The 11,414-nt window shown below is 43.0% G+C and overlaps 2 protein-coding genes across 3 annotated transcripts; one reads left to right on the top strand and one right to left on the bottom strand.

Annotated features, from left to right (window-relative positions):
• The first annotated feature begins 1,704 nt into the window (after nucleotides 1-1,704).
• On the top strand, nucleotides 1,705-4,017 carry gtf2a2 (general transcription factor IIA, 2). The gene is made up of 4 exons (XM_053425968.1): nucleotides 1,705-1,918; nucleotides 2,813-2,917; nucleotides 3,164-3,322; nucleotides 3,724-4,017. The coding sequence occupies exons 1-3, from the start codon at nucleotides 1,847-1,849 to the stop codon at nucleotides 3,320-3,322; spliced, it is 336 nt and encodes a 111-aa protein (XP_053281943.1). The 5' UTR covers nucleotides 1,705-1,846; the 3' UTR covers nucleotides 3,724-4,017.
• A 248-nt stretch (nucleotides 4,018-4,265) lies between these two features.
• znf395a (zinc finger protein 395a) lies at nucleotides 4,266-11,332 on the bottom strand. Of its 2 annotated transcripts, XM_053425956.1 has the most exons (11): nucleotides 11,213-11,332; nucleotides 8,749-8,923; nucleotides 8,623-8,644; nucleotides 8,490-8,541; nucleotides 8,296-8,405; nucleotides 7,826-8,019; nucleotides 7,651-7,751; nucleotides 7,093-7,351; nucleotides 6,798-6,878; nucleotides 6,404-6,474; nucleotides 4,266-6,111 (listed from the first exon to the last, which is right to left on the bottom strand). In XM_053425956.1, exons 2-11 carry the CDS (start codon nucleotides 8,911-8,913, stop codon nucleotides 6,000-6,002), a joined length of 1,167 nt encoding a protein of 388 aa, XP_053281931.1. In that variant the 5' UTR covers nucleotides 8,914-8,923; nucleotides 11,213-11,332; the 3' UTR covers nucleotides 4,266-5,999. The 2 variants fall into 2 exon arrangements, with proteins under 2 accessions (XP_053281931.1, XP_053281922.1); XM_053425947.1 differs by having other exon boundaries at nucleotides 8,490-8,644.
• Between the last annotated feature and the right edge of the window lie 82 nt (nucleotides 11,333-11,414).

The following is an 11,414-nucleotide window of genomic DNA, read 5'->3' as shown; positions in this document are numbered from 1 at the left end:
GGAGTGAATCCATCATCATCAGAGCTTCCTGTTCTCACCAAGACACAAACAACAGTTTATTTTTTCTCTGCGTCTCTAAATTCATGGATCATTTTTAATCGTTTAGTTTTGAGCTGACACTCCCTCCCTGGAGATAATTGGGTTTTCTGCCGCGGCCTCGTATTTACCTGCTGCGTTTTATTTGTCCTCAGCGTGTAGAGAGGGAGAGGGGTCAGAGGTCAGAGGTCAGGGGAGAGTCTGGTTGAGATCTGTTCATTAACAAACAGCCGCTCACGACGCCCAGAGAACTCATCCATCAGACAGGAGCGCTGAGGGCAACAGCCGAGCGTTGTGTCATCCTCACACACACGGTGACATCACACACGGTGACATCACACACTGTGACATCATCACACACGGTGACATCACAGACTACAGCAGCAGTTCTTTGCTGACCAAACGTTTTAAACAGGAGCTTCATGGTCAGCAGGCTTGAGTCACTAGAATGAGGAAAAGAAAGAATCTGACAAATGTTCAAACCAACAATAATCAAGTAAAGAGCAAACATCTCAGGGAGATAAAGGAGGTCTTCTATAGAATCAGTAGAGAAATAAAAAGATCACAAGTAAAAGTAAAGTAATGTCAGGCCACATGAGACGAACACACCCCAATCAGTCAATAATAATAGTTTTATATCGTATAATTTATTAGTAGTTTGGTGAAGTGGATTTAAGTGATTATTTATATTTAAAATCAACAACACACAGAAAGTCCAAATATAAGCCAAGAAGGTGTGAGATGGGAGACACCACAGAAGAAGAGACAGGAGAGTTGAACTGAGGGGGGGTTTAGTATTTGATGTGATGCTGCCATCTAGTGGCGAGATGTTTAACATCATTCTCCTTTTATTTTACAGCTTCTCACGAGTAAAGATGAGTAAGTTGAAATGTTTCAGGCTGATGCTCAACATCAACGGCTCATAAATTATCTAAATTAATTAAATAACTAATTAGGTTTACTGAGATCATTTTAAACCTCAGTAAGTCCAATAACTATGGTGATAAGTGATTAATATGAATGAGAAATATTAAATAAAAAATACATGAATTAAAAACAGAAGTGACACTTAAATAGTATAGAAACAAATATTATTGTCTGAGTCTGTTTTGGTCCTTAACAGCTTCCGTACTACTTATTTTGACTCTTTATTATTCTAATGCTCTTTGTTTGACTGATTTGTATGCTATTGGATCAATAAAACATCTATCTATATATCTATTTATCTTTCTGTCTATCTATCTATCTATCTATCTATCTATCTATCTATCTATCTATCTATCGGTCTATCGGTCTATCTGTCTATCTGTCTATCTATCTATCTATCTATCTATCTATCAAAACGACTTATTATTATTATTATTATTATTGTTATTATTATTACCATCATCGTCATTATTATTACTATTATTATTATAATTATTATGGTTATAATAATAGTACTAAGAGTAGTAGTTGTATTAGTTGCAGTATTAGTTGTACGATTAGTGGTAGCAGTAGTAGTAGTGGTAGTAGTAGTAGTAGCAGTAGAAGTAGAAGTAGAAGTAGTAGTAGTCGTAGTTGTTGCAGTAACAGTAGTAGTATTAGCTTTAGTTGTAATTTTTGTAGAAGTTGTATCCTTGGTGTGAAGTATTTCGGAGTCGAGGTTTATTTTGAAAAGTGTAAACGGACGTGTTGGTCATTTCCTGCGCTTTCGGCTGATCGTAGTGGAGGGAAGCAGCTAGCGTGTTAGCTGGACTAGCTCTGATCGCTCTGCGTGTGTTTGTAGGATAGTTCTCTGTAGTTGTTTGCGACCTCGGCTGTTCCCGTCATGGCGTACCAGCTGTACCGGAACACCACGCTGGGAAACAGCCTGCAGGAGAGTCTGGACGAGCTCATCCAGGTGACTCTCACCCGCCCGAGCTCCGCAGCTAGCCTGGTTAGCTCCCGGCTAACGACCACAGCTAGCCTGGTTAGCTCCCGGCGGGCTAACTCAGTGTTGTTTTGATTGCGGAACAGATTTGATCTCGTGTTTCTGTGTTAGAAGTCGAGATGACGAGGATCTGCAGCTGGAATCTGACCCGCAGCTCAACAGAGAGTCAGTGTGAACAGTCACAGCTGGAGCTAACTTTGTTATTGTTGTTCTGCTCACGAGAATAACTTTATTTATACTGCACTTATGATGCACAACAAGCAAACAAATGGTTAAAATACACAGAAGTGCATCAATAATAATCATAATAATAGTAATAGAGCTAAAAGAGCGACATAACCTGGCACACCATGTACATTTAGGAACAAGCCTTTTAATACAGTTTAGCTCGGATGTAGGAGAAGACCTCGTCTCAGACAAAACTTGTATCATCAGCTGATTCATCCAGATCCTCGACCACGAAATAACATCACAATCCAAACCTCCGAGCACACGATGGTTTATATCAAGCTGAAGAATCTGATCCCAGCTCCGACCTCCAGGTCTCAGATGGAGAGAGGGTCGAGGCTCGAGGTGTCCTCGACACATCTCCAAGAACATAACAAACCATTTGTGTGGATCTGTGCCGACGTGTTCTGAGTTGTGTTTTGGCTCGTGAGTCACAGTTGTGTTTGTGTTTTCCTGCTGACAAACAAACTGTTCGACAACAAACAGCTCCAGCTCCAAACAACAGGAGATGTCATGGGAGGGTTTGGGAGTGTGTGGTTTGGATTCAGCAGAAATGTTAAACCTCTCTCTCTCTCTCTCTCTCTCTCTCTCTCTCTCTCTCTCTCTCTCTCTCTCTCTCTCTCTCTCTCTCTCAAGACGCAGCAGATCACCCCCCAGCTGGCTCTTCAGGTCCTCCTCCAGTTCGACAAAGCCATCAACACGGCGCTCGCCAGCAGAGTCCGCAACCGGGTCAACTTCAGGGTGAGTTCTTCCTCCTGCTGTGAGAAAACGGTTCCACCTCTTCGTCGGTGGTGAACTCCTGACCTGACTTTTCACCATCGCTGTCACATGACCAGTGTAGGTGAAAGGTCACGCGACATGTTTTCAGGTGTGTCAGTAGTTTGTTTCTGATGCGGAGCAACAACACTATGCAGACGTTGTTTTATTGTTGTTAACTTTAACGTGTCAGTGTGTGGTGGTTGAACTGTCGTGTGTCGCCCCCTGCAGGGCTCCCTGAACACCTACAGGTTCTGTGACAACGTGTGGACATTCGTTCTGAACGACGTGGAGTTCAGAGAGGTCACCGACCTGGTGAAGGTCGACAAGGTCAAGATCGTTGCTTGTGACGGAAAGAGTGAGTCGACCCAGAACAAGAATGATAAATGAGTAAGTGTAACACACACACACACACACACCTGTGAATTCACCTGAAGAGTCTCTGTTGAGTTTTCTCAAACCCGCTCATTGATTCTCACAGATTTCATTTATGTCGATCGAGCAGCAGAACTGAGACGTGTAAACATTCATATAAAGACACAAATATAAACAGACACATGACACGTGCCCACAATATATCTATATTCTGCACATCAGTTCTCACAATTTGAAATGTTAGTTTTAATAATGTATTTGTTTTGTCATTAACACTGTATTTAAAAGTAAAACCTTGATCAATATAGAATATTTTAAATATTTGATATTGTAGATATATATTCATATTGTTTTTAATATAAAACACAATTTTAATGTTATTTCATCTTAATTCTTAATGTAACATCTCTCTGCAGACTGTGGCTCGGCTGCTTCATAGTGACGACTCATGTGTCGGCTGGAGCCACAGACGGACCTGGACTGTACATATAATTTATTACAGCAGAGTCAGAGCTGAGTGTGTGTGTTTGTGTCCGTGTGAGAGTGTGTGTTTGTTTGAAAGAGTGTTTCTGTGTGTGTGTGTCTGTGTTTGAGAGAGTGTGTGTCAGAGTGGACCAGTCACTGTTTGTTTTTATTTTCAGTTTACAGGAGTTTGATCAGTTGCTGTTATAATTGAGCTCAATCATCTTTAATAAAAACTTTATTTAAAACACGGTGTCCGGTGATTTACTGCAGTTTCCTCCAGTAAATGAAATCATGATGATGTGACATTTGTTTATGTCTGAACCAGCGACTCCAGTTGGTCGATGGTTTGATGGATCTTCTCTTGTGGTTTTAACATGAGGACTGACAGTGTCCTGCTCAGTAACTGCTTATCACACGCTACCTTTATGTTGCATTCTGGGATATCGTGTTTGTTATTGTTGGAACTCGACTTCCAGAAAACACCGGAGCAAACTGAAAGTTTTTCAATATGTTCAGTTTATTATAAGAACATCAGGATTTCACATGTATAAAAGAGTGCATCTTTAAAAACGATTACAATGATCAACATTTACATAAAGCACCAACATGTAGAAGATAAATACAACTTTTCTCATTAACTGCATATGAACCTGGTTCTGCATTAATGACGCCTTCTAAAGACTTAAAGAATATTCATTATTGTCTATATGGACCCAGTATATATATCTGTATACACACCAGGATAAAGAAGATACGTAGGAATATATATGTGTGTTATTACTTGTTATGAAACGTGTGGATCAATACTGAATGAGGCTGCATCATAGGAGTGGACGTGGCTTCTGCCTTCAAACAAAGAGCTGAAGAGAAATGAAACCAGGATATTTACAGTGACGTTAACGAGACCAAACCAATTTGATGAAATGTTTGACGGCTTCAGAATGAAAGCGAATTATTGCGATTCCAACAACGCACACGAGCAGTTGAGCCTCGTCCTGCTGTGACATCACCATTTGGTTTGTGAGCTGCCGTGTGAAGACTTTAGTTTGGCATTTTGTCCAGCACCATTTTGGTTTAAAAAAAATAAAATAGAAGTAATCGTGTTAGGACCTGGGACCTGTTGGGGCCCAGGTCAATCAGGACATGGGGACAAGTTAGGACACATCCGTATGAGGACATTTTCAGACTAAACCAGTCCCTGTCCACACGAGTGTCTTGGCTCCGCAACAATTTTAATCCTCGTCTCACAAGCCCGAAAACTCACGTACACTAGTTGTGCACGAGTCGGTAAAACAGGAATTATTTGTTTGTCAATCGAGAGTTATCAAAATTTGTTATAACATCTGGCTTCCTCCACATGTACGAAGTAGTGTCATTGAAAAATACAGAACTGAACTGCACAACAGCTGCTAGCGAAGCCAACTGGGTCAGTAACACTTGATTCTAGTGTTGTGTCATGTGACAGGAGCCCGACCAATCAGCGAAGGCTACATCATGACAGAAAAGATCCAATCAGCAAGAGGTTGTGAGCGTCAACATCGTTTGTTCGTAGGGATAAAAACCTCAGAGTCAACCAGCTCACTGTCAGTTAACCTGCTCCCAGTCAGTTAGCTCAGGGGCTAATGCAGATAACCCACCAGCTCATTAAACACACCAATGTCTCAACCAATCAGGTCCAAGCGTTTACACTGATACAAACACTGATAATAAAAATGGAAGACATGACATGGCTCCCAAAAGTGAATCCCAGTCACTGCAGCCTGCCCCCTGGTGGCTGGATATGGTCTATCAGGTGAGACTGACTCTCAATAGGTCGAGTGCGCGGGACCTCATGACCGTGGACTCCATCCCCCAATCACCACAGACTCTGACTCAAATTACGTCATCGCCACAAGATGCCAGTGTTGGAATCTGGGATATTTTGGCTCTATCTTCATTTACATATTTATTGTTATTATTATTTATTTCTCTGATTCTGACAAAGAAGCAGTTTTTACCCCCAGAAAACCTGAGGAGAGTCGACCGGATGCAAAAACACGCTCAGCTGCCTTGAAGGTCAAAGGTCACCTCATAGCTGCCTCAAATCTTTTCATTAAAACAGGAAACGGGTTCAGCTACAAACTACACATTCAAGAATAGAAAGACACTTTTAGCAAACGTAGAAAGAGTATAAAAAGAATCTGGATTCAGATGTAAGAAAGTAGGAGTCCCACTTCTCCTCCTCGGTTCAGTCCAGGAAGCGTTGGCAGGCTTTCTTCCAGCGACAGGCGGTGCACCACTGATCTCTGTGTTCGATGCCGTAAACTTTACGACACTTCTTGGCTTCACCACGAATCCTCCTACACACAGATAGAGCATCACTGTTAACACCATTAAGAGCATCCCTGCCTTTCATCCTGAGTCTCTACAGAGTAAAACATCTTTTCATGCTTGATTATGAGATTTTGGATTGATCTGCGTTTTTCTTTCAGACTAGTTAACATTTTTGTGTCTGTTTGAGTCTTTATATTTAAATCAAAGTTTGTTTTAATCCTGTGAGGCACAAATCTCCACTTCCAGATCAGTTCCTTCACGGCCTTTAAAGAGACCATGTCGTCCCACAGAATCATCAGGAATGATATATGTACTGACCTGCAGGGGGCGCTCTGGTGCTGCAGCCACTGCTCTCCTACGCTGACCGAACGCACCCGAAACGCCAAACCCTGTAAAGGAGAGCCCGTGTTAATGTGGGGAGCAGACAACCTGACAGCCTGCAGGGGGCAGCACTCTCCATGACTGTGGCACATCAGTGAAAACAGTGACCACACACACACACAAACACACAAACACACACGCAGTTTCACCAGGATTCTGTGTGTGTCTGTGTGTTATTCTCAGGAAGGTTGACAATGTTTGTTCTCTGTTGATGAACAATTAAGTTTCACAGTTTATGCGTCTGACTAAAATTTTAACAATCTTGAACGCGCCTCTTCAAACGCTGCAGTGTGTCGGTTCTAATCGCTGATAAAAATGATTGACAGGTTACCTGTCTGCTGTGGCAGGTGGAGGGCGGAGCTGTCCAACGACAGGACGTCACGTTGGACGCTGCCTCTGAAACCACATGAGCCTAAAGAACCAATCAAATGTTAGAGTTAAGTGGCAGAAAACACAAATTGTTTAAAGTTGTTTATTCAGATTTTTCACCAGTTTAAGGAAAAAATCAGATTCTTTGGTAAAAAGTTTGGATTAAAAACAATCTGCTATTATGTTCCAACTTAAAATATTTCATGATGTATATATATCTTACATTAACTGTCAATCACTGATAAGCCCCGCCATACCTGGTAGGAGTGCTCTGAGTGGACCTGCCAGATGTGGCCGGAGGAGGAAGGGGCGGAGCGACTCAGAGTGTCGTCGGTCAGGGAGGGGGGAGATGGAGGGGCAGTGCTGGGGGGTGGGGAGGGGGGGGCAGGTGAGATGGTCGGTGAGGAGGGGGCGGGGCCAACGGGGATAGGTTGGGGAGGAGACTGCCGCGGGTTGACCTCGGTGTAGTAGAAATCCTCCTCGCTGCGAGAACAGCGCTCGTGTTCGCTGCCGCGGCTGTGAGAGGTCAAAGGTCAGAGGTCAGACACGTTCACCAGGTCTTTACTTGAACAGTAATGAAAAATAATAAGATTGAACAAGAAATTATCAACAAGAACGTTTTGGAATCAAGTCTCTAAAAATGAGATCGTACAAACTGAAAAAGATCAAAATGAACACTAAATTCAAAATGGTGGATTAAAAAAATATGATTCATTGAGGAAAAAAACGAATTCTGCATGTTATAAACATTATAAGACAATTTAAAATTGTATTTGTTCTTATTCCTTCATCCTTTTGGCAGAAAGGTGTCTTACCACAGGTGCGTTGTCCTGATGTGACGTTTGATTCCCACCACAGTGGTCAGCACCTTCCCGCAGGCGGGCCACAGACACCTGTACGCCACCTTCACAGAGTTCTGCAGGAGGAAACGCATCATCAGCGCTCGGGCCTCGTGACCTTCACACGTCACAACCGCACACGACCTCTCACCCTGCGTCTCCGCGGCGCCGGCTCGTCAAACGGCTCCAGGTCCATCTCCAGCCCCTCGTCCGGGGGCCGGGCCGGGCTGGCGTCGGGCTCTGTGATTGGTGGAGAGGGCGCCGGGCTTCCGATGGCGTGGCCGACGCTCCAGTAGCCGCTGCTGCTGTCAGAGAGCTCGCCCCCCCCGCACTCCATCGGAGGAGCTGAAACACAAAATACAGTATTTACTGTATATAAAGATAAATAAACGAAAAATGTGTATATAATATTTATACATCAATTAAAAGATAAATATCAATTGAGGCCATTTTATAAATTCATTAATGCCTCGATTAATTTCAATTATGTAAATATTGAGTCATTCATGTATTTATTTGTCATTAATTTTGGAAGTTTCTTCTACAGAAATCTACATGAGACACTGGAGGTAAAACTCCTGATAATGTTTTTGTTGTTGTTGTTGTTGTTTGTTGTTGTACCTGGCGGCTCTGGCTTGGCCGGGCTGTGCAGCAACGGGCTGCAGGACAAACTGCTGAGAACCAGCGCCGCCATCAGCTCGTCCATGTCCACGTCCTGTGGACTCCTCTGGCTGCAGGACGAGAGGACACTGAGTTACAGTCTGTTTATTGGACTGAGTGAGGAGACACTTCAGGACACAGAGAAGACGTCTGACCTCCTGGGGACATCGATGCAGGAGGAGACACATCTGCTGCTGGACGGAGGCACTGAGGAGGAGGAGGAGGGATGAGACTCAGAGTCTTCACTCTTCATCAGGTCAAGCTGATCCACCCGACCTGGAGACTCACCTCCTCCGCACTGAAAATACACCTGGAGGACACAAACAACACGGCTCAGTGTGATTGGCTGAGACACCCGTCAATCAAAGCTGCACTGGGCAGATCAATGTGAGACCTGATGCTTCCTGTTCGCACCTTCAGTCCGGGATGACGTCGGACTCGGCTCACGGCCTGTGGTCCTGCTGCTGTTGCCATGTTCTCACCGGTCTGCAGGTGAGTGTGGTCTCCTGCCGTCCTGCAGGTGGCGCTCACCGACTCCCCAAATGGAGAACGCTTCCCGAGGCGGGTCTTTGTTAACATGTCCGTCGGTCTGCGTGAGATTCGGAGAAGGTCAGACGCTGTCATGCTAACATCAGCTAGCATGCTAACATGTTAACTATGACACTGATATTCAGAAAAAAAAACTGTTAACCACCTTAGTTTGCAAAATGTCCCTGACCACCAGCACACGGCTGAGCAGACAAAACATCACAGTTATTAAAGCTCATTCTGAGGAGAACATGAACGTCTGAAACAGGTTTCAGTCTCTGAGACCTTCTGGTCTGAACCAAGCTGGAGGGGAGATCAAAGGACACAACATGAAAGTTCAATTGAACGTGCATGTCCACATCCCTCCACTAGAGGTCAGTAAACCTAAAAATTCATAACGACAACTGAAGAAGTTCTTGAGACAAGTCTTGGAACATCGCATCACTGATACACTTTGGTTTCTACTGCTTTAATCAGTTCTCTGTATTTAAGTAATCAGAGTGAAATTATAAATGAACGTCTGTTTCTAAATGAAGTCGTTGTGTAAAGACTCATTTCAGATTAAACAAAAGGAGCAGTAAAGAAAACTGGAGATGAGATGTTTTAAATTAAGAAGCAATCAAAGAACAAGTCATAATTCATCCGACCACATGTTCAGAACTCAGCAGTAGACACATGTCGCAGCTTTTCACTGTGGGACGTTCAACGTCCTTTAAATAATCACATGGAGAGAAACTGAGCCGGAGAAAGAAAGTTACCGTTCAGTTCAGGACGAGAAGCAAACGCCTCAAATGTGAGTTTGATTTTAAAGAACTGAGAAAAAAAACTCAAGATTTCAGAGGGTTTGTGAAGAAATGACTGAAAACTGCAGCTGAAGACTTTTACAACACCAGGGTCACCACCTCACCCCCCGCACCACGCCCCCCCCCAGCATAAAATGTAACCGGAGCAGTGGCTGCTGGGAAAAAATAAGCTCTGGATTAAGTTTGACGGTCGAACCTGTTTTATGTTTCACACATCTGATGATCTGAGTGAGTCACAGGCTGCAGTGTCATTTACAGTCAGTGTGTGTGTGTGTGTGTGTGTGTGTGTTAGCAGCTTAAGTAACTAACTGAGCAGCTAAAGGATTAAAATAAACGACCACATGGACTCGACTGTGAATCTGTTTCTTTATCTGATGATGATAATTACATCCATTCACTGTGTCGCCTGTCGCAGTGGCAACATGATGGAACATGCAGCCCCCCCCCCCCCAATTTGGTTTCCAGTTAATAGCTGACTCAGCTATTAAGTACCACTGAATGACTCAAAGTGGAGTCATTCAGTGGTACTTGTACTTTATTTCAGTACTTAACTTTAGTATTTCTGTAACCTGTTCCATCTCAGAGTGGAACACTGTAGTTGTGAGTTGTTTCAAATTATACGGTATTTAAAAAACTGATTTCTAGAACAAAACACTACGTACTACAGTACTACAGAGTGTTTACTGTGGTACTGTTACTACATCCAGTCATTTTACTGTAACTACCGTACTTTTGCTGTGGTACTGTGAACAGTATTACAGAACATTTACTGTAATACTGTAACTACATCAAGCACTTGTACTGTAATTGCTTTGAGTTTTTTTTTCAAACATTTACTTAAGTGATATTTAAGAAATACTACATGATTATTTTAAACTCTTTTAAATGAAAATGCTTATAGTGAAAGAATTGATTATCAGTGATTTGTTGAATATTTATTTGTAGTAAAAGTGTTGATTCAGTGCAGTATAAATACACACATATAGTACATGTACAATACAGACACACCCCCTTGTCTGTCTGCAGAAGTGAGCTCTGGACCAATCACAATCCTTTCCTCCTGAGTTTACCCTCTCCACTATAAATGTCCTCAGTGAACAACAACGGCCACAAATCAGATTCTTATTTTCTCAACTTCATTTGCGAGCCTCCAAAATAAAATTATAGTGTTTGTCTATATTTACCAGACTGAACAACAACTACACAACTGTTCCCTCAGTGTAAACAACAGACCAACAACTCAACTGTTCCCTCAGTGTCAACAACAGAACCACGAGACTCTGAGAAAAGCTGAAAATGTTCAGTTCTGCAGAAAAACAGGCGACTCAGCGGTGAAGAGGAGAAGTTGAGTCAAATAACTGAAGCTTCACTCGTCTTCACTTTCACTGAGTCACAACCAGAACTGAGGAGGAAACGTGCTCCTGCAAAACAACACTTCATGATTTCAATCTCCTGTAAAACCAACACGAGTCAGAAACACAAAAGTGAGATTAAAGTACAGTGTGTGTGTGAGTGTGTGTGTGAGTGTGTGTTTTATTGTCACGTACCTGCACAGTCTCAGTCTGCAGCACTACAACAACAACACTTCCAGTAGGTCAGGATGTGTCCACTGGTCTTCAATGGGAGCGTGGTGTTGGTCTCTGTGTGTGTGTGAGTGCCAGTTTGAACACCCTCAGTATCATAGAAACCCTGGACCGGATCAGACCTGGACGTCCGGAAGGGAGTTTATCGTTTTAATGCTCTGGTTTG

This window comes from Pleuronectes platessa, chromosome 1 (assembly GCF_947347685.1).
Source record: "Pleuronectes platessa chromosome 1, fPlePla1.1, whole genome shotgun sequence".
NCBI classification, from domain to species: Eukaryota; Metazoa; Chordata; class Actinopteri; order Pleuronectiformes; family Pleuronectidae; genus Pleuronectes; species Pleuronectes platessa.
Note: the sequence above shows the minus strand (reverse complement) of the source record. Positions and strands in the feature narration are given on the sequence as shown.